The sequence below is a fragment of the Cervus elaphus genome, chromosome X (assembly GCF_910594005.1).
Source record: "Cervus elaphus chromosome X, mCerEla1.1, whole genome shotgun sequence".
NCBI lineage: Eukaryota > Metazoa > Chordata > Mammalia > Artiodactyla > Cervidae > Cervus > Cervus elaphus.
This window is the reverse complement of record NC_057848.1, coordinates 99558834-99579186: the sequence shown is the minus strand read 5'-3', so window position 1 is coordinate 99579186 and position 20353 is coordinate 99558834. Positions and strand designations below refer to the sequence as shown.

Here is a 20353-nt window from a genome sequence, read left to right as displayed (position 1 = left end):
AAGAGAGCTTGGAGTTTTTCATTATTTCAGGGTTGTGAACATGCTAAAATCCAACCATCCATTCAACAAATATTTATTGAAAACTTTACTTGGGTAACTCAAGCACTGTTAAATGCTTAATTGTGTCTACTGTGTTTTATTTGATAGTCTTAAACTTTTATTTCTAAGATATTTTAAAATATTCTAATATGTCATGTCTCTTTTGAATAAATTTATCCTTCCACTTTATCTGTAAGCACAGTATATACTCCTTTTTAAAAATAAAGTCTCTTTGTATCTTTTCCTTCATATTCCAGTTAAACTTTACAAGACTTTAACAATAAGTATATTTGATTATACTTTGTATCCTATTAAGTTAATTATTCACCTGAAACTATTAACTAACAAACACCATGAGAATTCTTACATACTGCCTGAAATGGTGTCCATCCTAAAAAGGCTCAGTTTTAGCAATTGTTTAGACTGTTTAAACACTAGTTAATTTCTGTATGGAATACTTATACTAGAGACTAGTAATCATATCAAGAGTTCAAGTAGTTTTTCCCTACAGTGTAGAACACCATTTTAAAATATTTAATGAGGGAAAAACTTTCACAGTACCAATTTCTTCTTGTTAGCCAGCCATTCTCTAAAATATCTGGGCATCAAAACTCAGTTCTTCCTTGTTCTCAGAAAAATCCCATAAGTTAATTTTTGTGATTGTGCTACCATATTACCCATCACCAGCAACATGTTTATTCTTCTTCTTCTTTTTTTTTTTTTTAATTGAAGTATAGTTGAGGTTTCCTCGGTGGCTCAGTGGTAAAGAGCCCACCTGCAAAGCAAGAACTACAGGAGATGTGGGTTCGATCCCTGGGTTGGCAAGATCCCCTGGAGGAGGGCATGGCAACTCACTCCAGTATTCTTGCCTGGAGAATCCCATAGACAGAGGAGCCTGGTGGGCTACAGTCAATGGGGTCCCGAAGAGTCAGACATGACTGAGCAACTGAGCATGCGTGTATAGTTGTTTACATTGTTGTGTTAGTTTCTGCTGTACAATGAAGTGAATCAGCTATATGAATACATATATCCCTTCCCTTTTGTACCCCCTCTCCCAGTTCCACTTATCTAGGTCACCATGGAGCACCAAACTGAGCTCCCCATGCTATACAGCATGTTCCACCACCTATCTGTTTTTCACATAGCAGTGCCCAAATATCAATCCCAAACTCCTATTTCATTCCACACTACCTATCCCCCACCCATATCCACACAGCCATTCTCTACATGTGTGACTCTTCCTGCCCTAGAAATAGGTTCATCTGTGCTATTTTTCTAGATTCCACATATATGCAGTAATATATGATACTTGTTTTTCTCTTTCTGACTTACTTCACTCTGTGTAACAGACTCTTAAGTCCATCTATGTCTCTGCCAGTGACTCAGTATCATTCTTTATTATGGCTGAGTAATATTCTGCTGTATATATGTACCACATCTTTACTCTGTCGATGGATATTTAGGTTGCTTCCATGTTCTGGCTTTGAAAATAGTATTGCAATGAACACTGGGGTGCATGTGTCTTTTATAATTACGGTTCACAGGAGGTATGCTCAGTAGTGGAATTTCTGGGTCATAAGGCAGTTCCATATTTAGTTTTTAAAGAAACTTCCATCCTGTTCTTCATGGTGACTGTGTCAGTTTATATTCCCATCAATAGTGACAGAGGGTGCCCTTCTGTTCACACTCTCTCCAGGATTTATTGTCTGTAGATTTTTGGATGATGACCATTCTGACCAGTGTGAGGTGACACTTCACTGTAGTTTTGATCAGCATTTCTCTAATAATTAATGATAGTGAGAATCATTTCATTTGGCTTTTGGCCACCAGTATGTCTTGTTTGGAGAAATATCTATTTAGGTTTTCACCCAGGCTTTGATTGGTTTGTTTTTTTGATATTGAATTTCATGAGCTATTTGTATATTTGGAAATTAATCCTTTGTTAGTTGCTTCATTTACAGATATTTCCCCCCATTCTGATGGTCGTCTTTTCATGTCCTTTATGACTTTCTTTGCTGTGTAAAAACTTTTAATTTTAACTAGATCACATTTGTTTATTTTGTTTTTATTTTCCTTATTCTAGGTGGGGGATCAAAAATGATCTTTCTGTGATGTATGGCAAAGAGTGTTCTTCCTCGTTTCCTCTAAGAGTTTCACAGTGTCTGTACATTTAGGTGCTTAATCCATTTTGAGTTTATGTTTGTGTATGGTGTTAGTGAATGTTCAAATTTCATTCTTTTAAATGTAGCTGTACAGTTTTCTCAAGCATCATTAATTGAAGAGACTGTCTTTTCTCTATTGTATATTCTTGCCTCCTTTGTCATAAATTAGGTGATCTCTGTGCTCTCTATCTTATTCCATTGATCTATATTTCTGTTTTTGTGCCAGTACCATACTGTTTTGATGACTGTAGCTTTGTAGTACAGACTGAAGTCAGGGAGCCTAATTTCTGTATGTCCATTTTTCTTTCTCAAGATTACTTTGGCTATTCTGGGACTTTTGTATTTCCATGTGAATTATATTTTTTTCTTTTAATTCTGTTAAAAATGTTATTGGTAATTTGATAGTGATTCGAGTGAATAGATAGATTGCTTTCAGTAATATAGTCATTTTCACAATATTGATTCTTCCTATCAAAGAACATGGTATATCTCTCCATCTATGTCATATTTGGTTTCTTTCATTGGTGTCATAGTGAGTACAGGTTTTTACCTCCTTAGATAGTTTTATTCCTAGGTATTTTCTTTCTTTTCTTTTCTTTTTTTTTTTTTGCAATGGCAAATGGGATTTATTTCTTAATCTCTCTTTCTGATATTTCTTTGTTACTGTATAAGAATGCAAGAGATTTCTGTGTATTGATTTTGTATCCTGAAACTTTACCAAATTCATTGATGAGCTCTAGTAGTCTTGTGGTAGTGTTTGACAGTAGCAAAATAATAATGGGTAATTTTCACACCCTGCTTACACATTTGGAAAGATCATCCAGACAGAAAATAAATAATAAAGCAAAAACTTTAAATGACACAATAGACCAGACAGACTTAATTGATATTTATAAGACATTCTATCCAAAAGCAGCAAAATACATTTTCTTCTCAAGTGCACCCAGAATATTCTCCAGAATATATCACATCTTAGGTCACAAATCAAACCTTGGTAAATTTAAGAATATGGAAGTCATATCAAGCATCTTTTCCAACTATAGAACTTTGAAATTAGGAATCAATTGCAACAAAATAACTATACAAAGCACAAACACATGTAGACTAAACAATATGCTGCTAAATAACAAAGAGATAACTGAAAAAATCAAAGAAAGAATTAAATAATACATAAAAACAAGCAACAAAGGGAACATAAGGACCCAAAACCTGTAGGATGCAGCAAAATAGTCCTATGAGGGAAATTCGTAGCAATTCAGTCCCCCCTCAAGAAATAAAAATCTCAGATAAGCAATTTATCTTTATACCTAAATCAATTAGGTAAATAAGAACAAACAAAATCCAAAGTTAGTAGAAGGAAAGAAACCATAAAAATCACAGCAGAAATAAATGATATAGAAATGAAGGGAAAATAGCAAAGATTAATGAAACTAAAAGCTTGTTCTTTGAGAAGATAAACAAAATTGATGAACACTTAGCCAAACTAATCAACAAAAAAGGAGAGAGTTCAATAAAATTAGAAATGAAAAATGAGAAATTATGATAAACACTTAGCCAAACTAATCAACAAAAAAGGAGTTCAATAAAATTAGAAATGAAAAATGAGAAATTACGATAAACACTTAGCCAAACTAATCAACAAAAAAGGAGAGAGTTCAATAAAATTAGAAATGAAAAATGAGAAATTACAACTGATATGACAGAAAAACGAAGGATCATGATACTACTACAAGCAACTGTGTGCAAAAAAAAAAAAAAAAAAAAGTAATCCTGGAAGAAATGGGCACATTTTTAGACAGGTACAGCCTTCCCATGTTGAACCAGGAACAGAAAATATAAATAGACCAATCACAAGTAATAAAATTGACACTGCAACTTAAAATCTTCCAACAAACAAGCTTCTAGGACCATATGGCTTCACAGGTGAATTCTTATTTATTTATTTTTTTTTCAGTGGGTTTTGTCATACATTGACATGAATCAGCAATAGATTTACATGTATTCCCCATCCCGATCCCCCCTCCCACCTCCCTCTCCACCCGATTCCTCTGGGTCTTCCCAGTGCACCAGGCCCGAGCACTTGTCTCAAGCATCCCACCTGGGCTGGTGACCTGTTTCACCATAGATAATATACATGCTGTTCTTTCGCAACATCCCACCCTCACCTTCTCCCACAGAGTTCAAAAGTCTGTTCTGTACTTCTGTGTCTCTTTTTCTGTTTTGCATAAAGGGTTGTCGTTACCATCTTTCTAAATTCCATATATATGTGTTAGTATGCTATGATGTTCTTTATCTTTCTGGCTTACTTCACTCTGTATAATGGGCTCCAGTTTTACACAGGTGAATTCTATCAAACATTTAGAGAAGAACCAAAACCCATACTTCGCAAACATTTGCAAAAACTTGGAGAGGAAGGAATGCTTCCAAAGCCCATTCTACAAGGGTATCTTCACCCTGATAACAAAACCAGACAATGATGTCACAAACACACACACAACTGTAAACCAATGTGAAGAGCTGACTCATTGGAAAAAACCCTGATGCTGGGAAAGATTGAAGGAAAAGGGAGAAGAGAGCAGCAGAGGATGTGATGGTTAGATAGCATTACTGACTCAATGGACATGAGTTTGAACAAACTCTAGGAGATGTTGAAGGACAGGAGAGACTGGTATGCTGCAGTCCATGGGGTCACAAAGAGTCAGACACGACCTAGTGACTAAATAAGAACAACGTCACTTATGAACATTGACATAAAAATCCTCAACAAAATACTAACAAACATAGTCTAATATACATTAGAAGGATCATACAACATGATCAAGTTGGATTTATCCCAGCAATGCAAAGATTCTTCAATATGTGGAAATCAATCAGTGTGATACACCATATTAACAACTTAAAGAATAAAAGCCACATGACCATGTCAATAGATGTAGAGAAAGCTTTTGACAAAATCCAACAGTATTTATGATAAAAATGCTCCTGAAAATGAGCATAGAGGTAATCTACCTCAACATAATCAAGGCCATATATGATATAACCAACGTAAACATCATTCTCAATGGTGAAAACCTGAAAGCATTTCTTCTAAGATCAGGAATAATACAAGGATGTCCACTCTTGCCAGTTTTATTCAACATAGTATTGGAAGTCCTTGCCATGGTAACCAAAGAAGAAAAAGAAAAGGAATTCAAATTAGATAAGAAGAAAAACTGTCACTGTTTGCAGATGACATGATACTATAAATAGAGAATTCTAAAGATGTCCCTAGAAAACTAATAAAATTCATCACTAAGTTTGGTAAAGTTGCAGGATACAACATTAATGCACAGAAATCTCTTGTATTTCTATACACTAACAATGAAAGATCAGAAAGAGAAATTAAGGAACCAATCACATTTACTATTACAACAAAAATAATAAAATACTTAGGAATAAACTTACCTAGGGATGTGAAAGATCTATACTCAGCAGTGATGAAAGAAACTGAGATAACATAAACAGGTGGAAAGATATACCATGTTCTTGGATTGAGAGAATCAATATTGTCAAAATGAGCGTACTGCCCAAGGCAATCTATAGATTCAATGCAATCTCTATCAAATTACCAATGGCAAAAGAATTTACCAATTCCATTCTTCATGACACAAAATTTTAAAATTTGTAAGTAGACAGAAGACCTCAAATAGCCAAAGCAAATTGAGAAAGAAAAATGGAGCTAGAGGAATCAGGCTTCCTGACTTCAGACTATACTACAAAGCTACAGTCATCAAAACTATATGGTACTGTCACAAAAACAGATATATAGATCAGTGGAACAGGATAGAAATTCCAGAAATAAATAGATGCAGTTATGATCAATTAATCTATAAGAAAGGAGACAAAGCTATACCATGAAGAAAAGACCGTATCTTCAATAAATGATGGTTGGAAACCTGGACAGCTACATGTAAAAATCATGAAGTTAAAATATTCTTTATCACAAAACACAAAAATAAACTCAACATTGATTAAAGACTTAAAAGTAAGATTAGATACTATAAAACTTGGAAGAAAACATAAGAACATGCTTTGACATAAGTTGTAACATTATCTGTTTTAGTCAATCTCCTAGAGTGATGGAAATAAATACAAAAATAAACAAATGGGACATACTTGGTTTTGCTATGCAAAAACTTTTGAGTATTTTTAAAATGGGACATAATTTCCTTTGCTATGCAAAGGAAGCTTTTGCATTGCATAGAAAACCATAAACAAAACAAAAAGACAACTGGTAGAATGAGAGAAATTATTTGCAGGCAGTGTGACTGACAAGGGATTAACAAGGGATTAATAAGGTATTAAGCTCCAAAATATACAAACATTTTATGCAGCTCTATGTAAAAAGAAACGCTATCATAAATGGGCAGACAGTGTAAATAGGTATTTCTACAAAATAAATATTCAGATGGCCAAGAAGTACATGAAAATACACTCAGCCTTGCTAATTATTAGAGAAATGCAAATCAAAACTACAAAGTGATATTTACTTACACCAATTAGAATGGTCATCATCAAAAGTCTACAAATGCTGTAGAATGTGTGGAGAAAAGGGAGCCCTCCTACAGTGTTGGTGGAATGTACGTTGGTACAAACACTATGGGGGATGATATGGACATTTTTAAGAAACTAAAAAATAGAGTTACTATATGATCCAGCAATCCCACTCCTGGGTATATATCTGGGGAAAAACATAGTTGGATAAAGTACCAGCAACCCAGTAGTCATTGCAGTGCTGTTGACAACAACCAAGACATTGAAGCAACCTAAATGTTCATCAATTGTTTAATGGATGAAGATGATATGGTACATATATAGAATGGAATATTACTCAGCCATTAAAGAGAATGAAATAATGCCATTTCCAGCAACATGGTGGAGCTGGAGATTATCATACTTAATGAAGGCAGTCAGACAGAGAAAGACAAATATATGATCCTGCTTATATTCAGAATCTAAATAATATACAAACAAGGTTATTTACAAAGTAGAAACATAGTTACAGGATTTAGAGAATAAGCTTATGTTACCGAGGGTAAGGGTGGGAGGAGGGATAGATTGGGAGTTTGGGATTGACATGTACACACTGCTATATTTAAAACAGATCATAAACAGGACCTAATGTATAGCACAGGGAACTCTACTCAATACTCTGTAACAATATAAATGGGAAAAGAATTTGAAAAAGAATATATACATGTTATGTGTATAATTGAATCACTTTGCTGTACACCTGAAACTAAATGATGTTAATCAACTATACTCCAATATAATGTAAAATTTTTGAAAAGAAGTGTAAATAAAAAAGAAATAATGGTAAAAAAAAAACAACCAGATTTTTCCACACACTCTGTAATCCAATTGTGTGGGACTCAGATATGTGAGAAATTAGGTTTCTCTAATCAAAATTTAAGAGAGCTAATTTTGAAAGCTAACAGCATATAACGTGATAGTGGAAACCTTGGGAAGTATTGATGAAGAAGATCAGAAAGCTCAATTCAGAGACTTTGAGATAATAGTCTTAATAAAATTGTTTGACTTTTTGTAGCAAGGAATCATTTATAAACTACTATCCTAGATAATCAAGATAGTGTGATCACTCACGTAGGGCCAGACATCCTGGAATGTGAAGTCAAGTGGGCCTTAGAAAGCATCACAATGAACAAAGCTAGTGGAGGTGATAGAATTCCAGTTGAGCTATTTTAAATCCTGAAAGATGATGCTGTGAAAGTGCTTCACTCAATATGCCAGCAAATTTGGAAAACTCAGCAGTGGCCACAGGACTGAGAAAGGTCAGTTTTCATTCCAATCCAAAAGAAAGGCAATGCCCAAGAATGCTCGAACTACCACACACAATTGCACTCATATCACACGCTAGTAAAGTAACGCTCAAAATTCTCCAAGTCAGGCTCCAGCAATACGTGAACCATGAACTTCCAGATGTTCAAGCTGGTTTTAGAAAAGGCAGAGGAACCAGAGATCAAATTGCCAACATCCGCTGGATCATTGAAAAAGCAACAGAGTTCCAGAAAAACATCTATTTCTGCTTTTTTGGCTATGCCAAAGCCTTTGACTGTGTGGACCACAATAAACTGTGGAAAATTCTGAAAGAGGGGGCATACCAGACCACCTGACCTGCCTGTTGAGAAACCTGTATGCAGGTCAGGAAGCAACAGTTAGAACTGGACATGGACCAACAGACTGGTTCCAAATAGGAAAAGGAGTACCTCAAGGCTGTATATTGTCACCCGGCTTATTTAACTTATATGCAGAGTACATCATGAGAAACGCTGGGCTGGAAGAAGCATAAGCTGGAATCAAGATTGCCGGGAGAAATATCAATAACCTCAGATATGCAGATGACACCACCCTTATGGCAGAAAGTGAAGAGGAACTAAACAGACTCTTGATGAAAGTGAAAGAGGAGAGTGAAAATGTTGGCTTAAAGCTCAACATTCAGAAAACTAAGATCATGGCATCTGGTCCCATTACTTTATGGGAAGTAGATGGGGAAACAGTGGAAACAGTGTCAGACTTTATTTTTTGGGGCTCCAAAATCACTGCAGATGGTGATTGCAGCCATGACATTAAAAGACATTTACTCCTTGGAAGGAAAGTTATGACCAACCTAGATAGCATATTAAAAAGCAGAGACATTTCTTTGTCAACAAAGGTCCATCTGGTCAAGGCTATGGTTTCTCCAGTGGTCATGTATGGATGTGAGTTGGACTGTGAAGAAATCTGAGTGCCGAAGGATTGATGCTTTTGAACTGTGGTAATGGAGAAGACTCTTGAGAGTCCCTTGGACTGCAAGGAGATCCAACAAGTCCATCCTAAAGGAGATCAGTCCTGAGTGTTCTTTGGAAGGACTGATGCTGAAGATGAAACTCCAGTACTTTGGCCACCTGATGTGAAGAGTTGACTCATTGGGAAAGACCCTGATGCTGGGAGGGATTGGGGACAGGAGGAGAAGGGGATGGCAGAGGATGAGATGGCTGGATGGCATCACCAATTCGATGGACATGGGTTTGAGTAAACTCCAGGAGTTGGTGATGGACAAGGAGTCCTGGCGTGCTGTGATTCACGGGGTCGCAATGAGTCAGAAATGGCTGAGTGACTGAACTGAACTGAGCTGATCCCATAATTCGGGAGCCTTAGTGGCTAAGTGAGATACAATCCACCTGCAGTGTAGGAGACAGTGTTTGAATCCCTGGGTTGGGGAGATGCCCTGGAGAAAGAAATGACAAAAAATATTCCCTTATTCTATTCTGATTTTAAAAGATTTGAGAGGTAAGAGAATAGTAGACATTCTAAAACACACACAAAAGTCAAGAGGTTTTTTTTTTTTTTTTTTTTTTTTTTTTTTAATGATGAAAAAAGTAAAAGTACTTCAGGGATAGATGTTGTCAGGAACTGTGGGTTAGATCTCTGAAGAAGGAAATGACAATCCACTCCAGTATTCTTGTGTGGGTAATCTCATGGGCAGGGGAGCATGGCAGGCTATAGTCCATGCGGACTTAGCAACTAAACAACAAACTACTTCAGGGATAGGTGCCATCATGCCCATTTTATAGATGAAAAAACTAAGGGTCATAGAGTTTAATTATTTGCTCCATAATTCTCAGTGAATAAATCATGGTGATGGATCTAGAATTCAGGTCTTCTGGCTTAGTATTCTTACCACCCAATTGAAGCAAAAAGCAAACAAAGAGTGAAGGGGAGTGAAGGACAGAATGAGAGGGATGAGAGGGATCAAGAGACAAGACTATCAGAAGAACCAGGAAATTATTAGAAGTTATGGAGATATATTAGGGAAGACTCTTGTGAGTCCTTTGGGCTGCAAGGAGATCAAACCAGTCAATCCTAAAGGAAATCAGTCCTGAATGTTCATTGGAAGAACTGATGCTGAAGCTGAAGCTCCAGTACTTTGGCAACCTGATGTGATGAATGGACTCATTGGAAAAGATTCAGATGCTGGGAAAAATTGAATGCAGGAGCAGAAGGGGTGACAGAGGATGAAATGGTTTGATGGCATCACTGACTTGATGGACATGAACTTGAGCAAGCCTGGGAGTTGTTAATGGACAGGGAAGTCTGGTGTGCTGCAGTCCATGTGGTTGCAAAGAGTTGGACACGACTGAGAGACTAAACTTAACTGAACTGATGGAGATATACGTGAGGAGGAGATTGTCATCAGGGTTAAATATTACAAAAGATGTAAAATTAACATTTATCACTAATTGTGAGCAGTATAGTTTGAGGCAAAATATTTTCTGACGTTAAAAATGATGTATGTTTGACAAGGAAATATAGGTCAACCAAATACAATAAACTTGTTTGTGTTACTTTTGTTTTAGCCTTCTTAAATATATCATTTGTTCATGGGTTATTACTATCATCAGGTTTGCATATTTAAATTCAACAAAAGAAGTATTTATATTTCATACTTACCTGTATTAATCTTTTATTGTTTAATATAGTATTGTCCTGTATTGACTAAAAACCCCAGCAATCCCACTGCTAGGCATACACACTGAGGAAACCAGAATTGAAAGAGACATTTGTACACCAATGTTCATTGCAGCATTGTTTACAATAGCCAGGACATGGAGGTAACCTAGATATGCATCGGCAGATGAATGGATAATAAACCTGTGGTACATATGCACAATGGAATATTACTCACCTGTTAAAAAGAATGCATTTGCATCAGTTCTAATGAGGTGGATGAAACTGGAGCCTACTATACAGAGTGAAGTAAGTCAGAAAAACAAAACAACTGCTTGTAGACTTTTGGATAGCAGCCATCCTGACTGGCGTGTAATGGTACCTCATTGTGGTTTTGATTTGCATTTCTCTGATAATAAGTGATGTTGAGCATCTTTTCATGTGTTTGTTAGCCATCTGTATGTCTTCTTTGGAGAAATGTCTGTTTAGTTCTTTGGCCCATTTTTTGATTGGCATGTCAATGTATGACAAAACCCACTGAAAAAATAAATAAATAAATTAAAAAAAAAGAAAAACAAAACAAAAAACACCAATACAGTATATTCATGCATATATATGGAATTTAGAAAGATGATAACGATGATCCTATATATGAGACAGCAAAAGAGACACAGAGATAAAGAACAGACTTTTGGACTCTGTGGGAGAAGGCCAGGGTGGGATTATCTGAAAGAATAGCATTGAATCATGTATATTACCATATGTGAACTAGATCACCAGTACAGGTTCAATACATGAGACAGGGCACTCAGGGCCAGTGCACTGGGAGAACCCTGAGAGATGGGATGGGGAGGAAGGTGGGAGGAGGGTTCAGGATGGGGGACACGTGTACACTCATGGCTGATTTGTGTTGATGTATGGCGAAAGCCACTACAATATTGTAAAGTAATTAGCCTCCAATTAAAATAAATAAATAAAATTTTAAAAAAACACCTCAGTGCAACCAACTTTTATTTCCCTTGTGGAAGGTCCCTCCATTCTAGAAAGACAAAGGAGCACTTACTGGCAGATGCTGATGTATAATCACAATTTTTTAAACTGTATAGCCTCATGCAGTCAGAAAATATTCACTGGATTTGTCATCAAAACTTGAAGTTGGAAATCTGTCTTTAGTGGATTTTCCATTTTTGCTATTAAATCTTCTCTTTAATTACAAGAAACAATACTAGGTGAAAACAGTATCGAAGGAAACAGGAGATTTTTGATATTATGAATATTTCTACCTATGTTCATACTCATTTGACAGTATATACACAGTAAATGAATTTGGATATACCTCAAAAGGTAACCATTGAGGTTTGATACCAATTAATAAATGAAAATTTGGCTTCATATAATTTGTTATGTGAAGATAATTACTAACATGTATGATAAGATGATATCACTATAAGTAGAATTTCGGCTCTGGAGCATCAAGGATTATATACTTCAGAGGAGTAGGGAAGTTTCTTTTTCTGGAATGAAATAATAGGAATTACTTGAACTTCAACTCTCCATTTGTCCCTTTGATATCACAGATCACCATAATTAACTACCAGTGCCTTTTAGAGGGTTTGGAGAAACATTTTGAAGCTTCACAATTAATCATCTATTCTAGGAAAATTAGCAAAATATAAGAAATAATTTTGCAAAAATTAAAAATAGAAGAAATGCTGATGGCCATTTCGCAGGGTCCAATTGTCCATTTTATTACATGAGAAAAATAATTTATGCGTTGTTTTTGGAATCTGTCCTCAAGCCTAATTCATGCTTTCATCTGAGAGGGAATGCATTGCTCTATAATAAGAAACCTAAGTTTTGACTTCCTGTCTCCAGCTTTTCAGACAGTGGCACCAAGTATGGGTCAGTAGTTTATTTTATGGGATATTTTCCAGTATTTGGCAAATTCTGATAAAGAAAAGCACTCTTTTTCCTTATTGCCACTATTGCTCACTTGTGTAAAACCTCATGTACTTTGGAATTGGGAATAGAGCAGTAGACATTCTGAAAGTTAATATTCATATATGACACTTCTTGAAATATTGACTAGAGAGATGTAATAAAAAATGATTACCTTTACTTCCATGGCGGAATTAATTCTTAAAGTATACTTTAAAAATTCCAGTGAAATCAGCCTGCCAAGCAGTGTTTTCATATCCTCAGGTACAGTTTCCTTTAGCCTTCCTTTTGCCTCTTAGTTCCATACCACTGTAACAAATGGTTGTAAATTGTGAGAATGGAATGTGATTTAAATGATGATGAAGCAGATGGCTTACTCTTCAGCAGTTAGAAGGAAAGTTCAAGTAACTCATTTCTTAGCTTCAAGACAACTCATTCGTATTAATCTTACCTGCAGTGACCTTTTTGGGGGCGTATTTAATAATAAAATTTAAAAATCTTTGTCTCCCATCTGAAAACATAAACCTTTCTGACATGCACAAAATTTTTCATTAAAATGGTCTTTATTCTTTGTTTTTTTTTTTTTTTCAAGTACAGTGAAGTTGTATTTCAATAACTTTAAACAAATTAAATATGAAAGAAAAAATCAGTTAACTTATTTACCAAGTATCCCAGAACAATGTGTGTTAATGAATAGCAGCATTTGTGGAGCTTACATTATTAATGAAATATCCTTAAGTGTACTGGTAAAGAAAATACCTAGATATGAAAATAATTGGGACTGCGTATGAATGTAAATTAGACATAGTTTTACTCTGCCTTCTGTGATACAATTGTTATGGGTAACTAATAGTATGTTCTAAAACATTATCACTTTTGTTGTCTTCATTTCATTCATTATATTATAATTTTAGTGAAGTTGATCTAAACTGAGTACTCAAATACTTAAGCCTTTTCACCCAAAGATAAATGGATGAATCTCTGTTCTGTGAAGGGAGCCTATGCAACTAATTTTTGTATTTGTTAACTTTTACAATACTTGCTTTGCTTGACCACCGATATATGTTTATTTATTTAGTTTGTTTCTATAACTTGGTTCTTTTCATATTTTTATTTTTTAAATTTATTTATTTTAATTGGAGGCTAATTACTTTAAAATATTGTAGTGGTTTTTGCCATATACTGATATGAATCAGACATGAGTGTACATGTGTCCCGCATCCTGAACCCCCTTCCACCTCCATCCCCATCCCATCCCTCAGGGTCATCCCAGTGCACCAGCCCTGAGTGCCCTGTCTCATGCATCAAACCTGGACTGGCGATCTAGTTCACATATGGTAATATACTTGTTTCAATGCTATTCTCTCAAATCATCACACCCTCAACTTTCCCACAGAGTCCAAAAATCTGTTCTTTATCTCTGTCTCTTTTGCTGTCTCACATATAGGGACATTGTTACCATCTTTCTAAATTCCATATATATGCGTGAATATACCATATTGGTGTTTTTCTTTCTGACTTACTTCACTCTGTAAAATAGACTCCAGTTTCATCCACCTCATTAGAATTGATTCAAATGCATTATTTTTAATAGCTGAGTAATATTCCATTTTGTATATGTACCACAGCCTTCTTATCCATTCATCTGCTCATGGACATCTAGGTTACTTCCATGTCCTAGCTATTGTAAACAATGATGAACATTGGGGTACAGGTGTCTCTTTCAATTCTGGTTTCCTCGTTGTGTATGCCCAGTAGTGGGATTGCTGGGTCATATGGCAGTTCTATTTTCAGTTTTTTTTTTTTTTTTAAGGAATCTCCACACTGTTCTCCATAGTGGCTGTGTTAGTTTGCATTCCCACCAACAGTGTAAGATGGTTCCCTTTTCTCCGCACCCTCTCCAGCATTTATTGTTCGTAGACTTTTTGATAGCAACCATTCTGACCGGCGTGAGATGGTACCTCGTTGTGGTCTTAATTTGCATTTTTCTGATAATGAGTGATGTTGAACATCTTTTCATGTGTTTGATAGCCATCTCTATGTTTTCTTTGGAGAAATGTCTGTTTAGTTCTTTGGTCCATTTTTTGATTGTGTTGTTTATTTTTCTGGAATTAAGCTGCAAGAGCTGCTTGTATATTTTTGAGATTCTTTGTCAGTTGCTTAGTTTGCTATTATTTTCCCCCATTCTGAAGGTTGTCTTTTCAACTTCCTTATCACTTCTTCATTGTGCAAAAGCTTTTAAATTTAATTAGGTTCCATTTGTTTATTTTTGCTTTTATTTCCAGTACTCTGGGAGGTGGGTCATAGAGGATCCTGCTGTGATTTATGTTGGAGAGTGTTTTGCCTATGTTTACCTTTAGGAGTTTTATAGTTTCTGGTCTTACATTTAGATCTCTAATCCATTTTGAGTTTATTTTTGTGTATGGTGTTAGAAAGTGCTTTAGTTTCATTCTTTTACAAGTGGCTGACCAGTTTATGTTTAAAATTGAAGTTCATTATTCTCTATATTCTTCAACATACCAAGGGAAAAATCTTAACTAATTATAAAGCTATACAACTCAAATAACTTTATATTTTTGGTCTTCTACAGTCTCATTTTTTTCTCACCCTATCAATAGAAAGTAAGGTTAAATATAAAGACTGAAGATGTGTAGTTTAAAAATTAGTACATGGTTAATTATTTCACTCTATGTCTGGCTCTATAGTGGCAGATTGCATGGAAAGCTGAAAGTTAGGGAAATTATGTTAACTATCTCAATAGGTGATTTAACACTTACAAAGCCTACAGAGCAGGAAGTTCCTCAAGTCCATTCACAGTTAAATTCAAGAATTGGTAGCTGGTTAATTTTTATATTGACTTTGAGGTAAGTTACAGTTGTGATGGGGGATTTGAGCTATTTGGACAGCTGCTGGAAATGTCATTCTAATAATAGCAAGACATGTGTCTGACTATGACTACCATTCCCTTCCTTCATTACTACTTACTAACTATAAGATAACATGGTCACTCTTTCCTGTGGATACTGTGACTTTTAAACATTTCTTTCATAGTCAGAATTTGGACCAGAGAAAGAGTTCTTATCATGGTTTGCTTTTCTGAGAAATGAAATTCCCAAGAGTACAAGTCTCCAGACTCAGGTGAATTTTATCTCCGGTTATGGGAGTGGGAACTAAATACATATACATATTATTAATATTTCAGATGATGAATCAGTGATCTTGAATGAGAGAGATGCCAGAAGCTTAAGAGATAGAACAGTTTGATCTTAAAAGCCTTATTTACAAAGTTTCACAAACATAAATATTTTATAAGATGTAGAAATGTTGCTTGCAAATAATTATAGTCAAGTTGATGTATAGATGATTAAATAACTGTACTAAAATAATATTATTTAATGCATTTAAGCAATTCCCACAGAAGTAGAACTGAAAATCACTATGCAGAAATTACTGCTAACTCATCTTTGCTTTTTTAACAGCTTAACTTCTTTTTAAAAATTTTGATTTTCTTTTCCTCTGCTGTATTTTCTTCATAAATTATTTTTCCCCTTTAGGACAAAGTTGAAGAGCAAGCTATGCAAGGAGAAGATCAGGTAAGAAAATGATAGTAATAGCAACAACAAAATCTATTGAGAAGTGTTAAGTAAAAAATAATTTGTTGTAATGCTAAGAACTGAATATGATAAGATGGATATACTCACCTTTATAATTTTATGATTCAAAGTATAGTTACTAAATTGCTTTGGAATTGCTGCTATTAACAACTGCCTGTAATGTGGAACAAAATTGAGTCAAATGGGATCTTTTCTGTACATTAATTACCCAGCTGGAAACATCTGGCTAATTGTTTCGCTTTGCATGGAGACTATTTAAGTTTGTTCTGTAAAAGTTTTAGCACCTCATCTCTTTTGGCTCTGGCATTTTAGATGTCCTGTTAGTTGGAAATACTATCCTTTCTCTCCTGTACTGTTTAAGCTCTGTGTTTGTGTGTGTGTGTGTGTGTGAGATATGGTGTATGATGTCCAAGTTATCAGTGGACAGTTATAAGTTATTTTGTGTTTTTGCTAGTGTGTAAGAGCTATTAAACAGTAGGAATTTTTGTTTTTTCTCATTTTTCATAGGGAGTATACCTGTTTACCAGAGAGTTTCTTATTATCGATTTACCATTGTACTAAAGATGTGTCTTACAAATGAGAAAAATTTGCAAGTGAATACACAGAGGGACTGTTAGAATATGAATATATTTCATCAAAGAGATACTGATTTATTAATTTTCAGTCACAGAGCATAACAGAAATAATTGTTACATATAGTTAGCCATGGCAGGTATGGAAAGTGCACTGGGAGATTCATTTGTAAATTTCCTTGTATATATAAACTTAAATTGTTTATGTATGAGTTCACAGTTTATGGATGTTTTAAAAATATATTATCATCCGAGGTAGGATATACAAACACTCAATTAGAAAATTTGATAATCACTTGTAAGAAGTGTATTAGATTGATATCTTGAACCCAGATTTGATTATAAAGAGTTTCCATTTAGCTACTTTTGAGCATTGATGTGAACTCTCTCTCCTGAGTTCTGAAGTTCTTAGATTCTTCTGGGTTCCGTATTTTCTGGTTTTAATCCCTTTCAACCTACTGTTGTAGTATATATCTTTGTTGTTTATAGTAGTCCCCAGTAGGAAGATACAAATATATTCTCAATTGTCTGTATTGTCAAATTGACAGTCCTCTAGTGAAATTTTATCAAAATACTATTGAGTTAATCTTATCTTGGGCCATCATGGGTGTATAGCAGTCTCAGAGAAATCATATGGCTAAATTATTCAGCAAAGTGGTTTCAAATTTAGACTCTAGAGTCGGGCTGCCTCGATTTACATTTCAGATAAAACTTACTGTGACCTTGTGTACTATACTCAACTACTCACAGCTTTCATTGCTTTATCTCCAAAATGGAGATAATGCCAATGCTGAAAACTGTTGTAAATATTGTGAAAGGTAATTATCTTTAGTGTTTTTGTATATAGTATTTGGTAAATATTAGCTACAGATGCTATATCTCTTCCTCCTCCTCTTTCTCTTATATCCGCTCCTCTTCCAACTAATTCATATCCTCCTCATTGCTCTTGCTATTGTTGTTGTTATTTGATAGCTGTATCATATGGTTTCCTGGGGCTTTCCAGGTGGCACTAGTGGTAAAGAACCTGCCTGCCAATGCAGGAGACGTAGGAGATGTAAGAGATGCAGGTTCTATCCTTGAGTTGGAAGGATACCCTGGAGGAGGGCAACCTACTCCAGCATTCTTGCCTGGAGAATCCCATGGACAGAGGAGCCTGACAGGCTACATTCCATAGCATCTCAAAGATTCGGACATGACTGAAGTGGCTTAGCACACATGATGATTTCCTAGCTCTCTGCTCCAAACCATACTGCATAGTTTAGCCAGAAAACTATTTACTCAACATTATCTTTAAATATTCCCTTGTGCAAAAAACTGATTAAAATCAGACTGCCAAATCTACTATTAAAAGTCCCTTGTGAATATAATGCCTATCTGTAATGCCAGCTCTCCAGTTCATTTTTCAGTATTCCAAACTTTCCAAATTTATTTCAAGCAATTAAATCCTATTGATGTTGCAGGTGAAAAACAACAGGTGGTAATAATGGAAAGGAAAGGAGGCATCTTGAAAAATTTTGATGGTGATAGTAAAAGCAATAATATTAACAGTTTTCACTTGTAAACTGCAAAACACTCATATATCAATAAATATATGTGTTGTGTTAGTTACCCAGTCATGTCTGACTCTTTGCAACCCCATGGACTGTAGCATGCCAGGCCTCCCTGTCCCTCACCATCTCTTGAAGTTTGCCCAAGTTCGTGTCCATTGCATCAGTAGTGATGCCATCCAGCCATCTCATCCTCTGACACCCTCTTCTCCTTCTGTGCTCAATCTTTCCCTGCATCAGGGACTTTTCCAATGAGTTGGCTGTTCAGATCAGGTGACCAAAATACTGGAGCTTCAGCATCAGTCCTTCTGATGAGTATTCAGGGTTGGTTTCCCTTAAGATTGACTGATTTGATCTCATTCCTGTCCAAGGGACTCTCAGGAGTCTTCCCTAGCACCACAGTTTGAAGGCATCAATTCTTTGATGCTCTGCCTTCTTTATAGTCCAGCTCTCTCAACTGTATGTGACCACTGGGAAGACCATAGCCTTGACTATGCTGACCTTTGTCAGCGGAATAATGTCTATGCTTTTCAACACACTGTCTAGGTTTGTCATAGCTTTCCTACTGAGAAGCAATGATCTTCTGATTTCATGGCTGGCGTCACCTCCACAGTGATTTTAGAGTCCAAGAAGGAGAAATCTGTCACTACTTTCACCTTTTCCCCTTCTATTTGCCATAATTTAATGGGGCCAGATGCCATTTTTTTAGTTTAGATTTTTTTTTTTTTTTTTAGTTTTAAGCCTCCTCTTTCACTCTCCTCCTTCACCTTCATCAAGAGGCTCTTTAGTTCCTCTTCATTTTCTGCCATTAGAGTGATATCATCCACATATCTGAGGTTGTTGATATTTCTCCCACCTATCTTAATTACAGCCTGTAACTCATCTTATCCATCCTGGCATTTCTCATGATGTACTCAGTGAATATGTTAAATAAACAGGGTGACAGCAGACAGTCTTGTCACACTCTTTTCTCAATCCTGAACCAATCAGTTGTTCCAAACAGGGTTCTAACTGTTGCTTCTTGACCTGCATACAGGTTTCTCAGGAAACAGGTAGCAGATGGTCTGCTTTCCCATTTTTAAGAGCTTTCCACAGTTTGTTACAGTCCACATAGTCAAAGACTTTAGCATAGTTGATGAACCAGTGGTAGATGTTTTTTTTTTCTGGAATCCCCTTGCGTTCGGGTTCCTCTGGTTCCTCTGCCTTTTCTAAATCCAGCTTGGATGTCTGGAAGTTCTTGGTTCACATAATGCTGAAGCCTGGCATGCAAGATTTTAAACATGACCTTACTAGCATGGGAGATGAGTGCAATGCTCTGATACTTAGAACATTCTTTATTACTATCCTTCCTGGGAATTGGGATGAGGATTGATCTTTTCCAGTTCTGTGGCCACTGCTGGGTCTTCCAGATTTGCTGACATATTGAGTGCAATACTTTGGTGGCATCATCCTTTAGAGTTTTGAATAGCTCTACTGGAATTCCAACACATCCACTAGCTTTATTAACAGCAGTGCTTCCTAAGGCCCACTTGACTTCATACTCCAGAATATCTGGCTCTGGGTGACTGACCACACCATCATGGTTATCCTGTTCATCAAGATCTTTTCTGTACCGTTCTTCCATGTATTCTTTCCACCATCTAGTCTTTCCGTCTCTTCTTGATTGCTTCAGCATTTACTAGATCTCTACCATTTCTGTCCTTTATTGTGCCCATTTTTGGGCAAAATGTTCCCTTGATGTTTACAGTTTTCCTGAAGAGATCTCTAGTCTTTTAACTTCTGTAGTTTTCTTCTATTTTTATGCACTGTTCATTGAAGAAGGCCTTCTTTTCTCTCCTTGCTATTCTTTGGAACTCTGCGTTTAGATGGATGTACCTTTTCTTTTCTCCCTTTCTTTTCTCTTCTTTCTCCTGCTATTTGTAAAGCCTCATCAGATAACCACTTTGCCTTCTTGCTTTTCTTTTTCTTTGGGATTGTTTTGTTCACTGCCTCCT

The 20353-nt window shown here is 35.8% G+C and overlaps 1 protein-coding gene across 4 annotated transcripts in view; it reads left to right on the top strand.

Annotated features, from left to right (window-relative positions):
• LOC122690232 overlaps positions 1 to 20353 on the top strand; it is a 414205-nt gene that overhangs the window by 138379 nt on the left and 255473 nt on the right. For 3 of the 4 annotated variants that reach the window (XM_043897284.1, XM_043897285.1, XM_043897282.1), the window contains exons 1-2: positions 15628 to 15764; positions 16181 to 16219. In XM_043897284.1, the coding sequence (XP_043753219.1) occupies positions 16202 to 16219 (18 nt within the window). In that variant the 5' untranslated portion in view covers positions 15628 to 15764; positions 16181 to 16201. Of the gene's footprint in view, positions 1 to 15627; positions 15765 to 16180; positions 16220 to 20353 lie in introns of those variants that run through there. The other variant, XM_043897283.1, reaches the window with a different exon arrangement.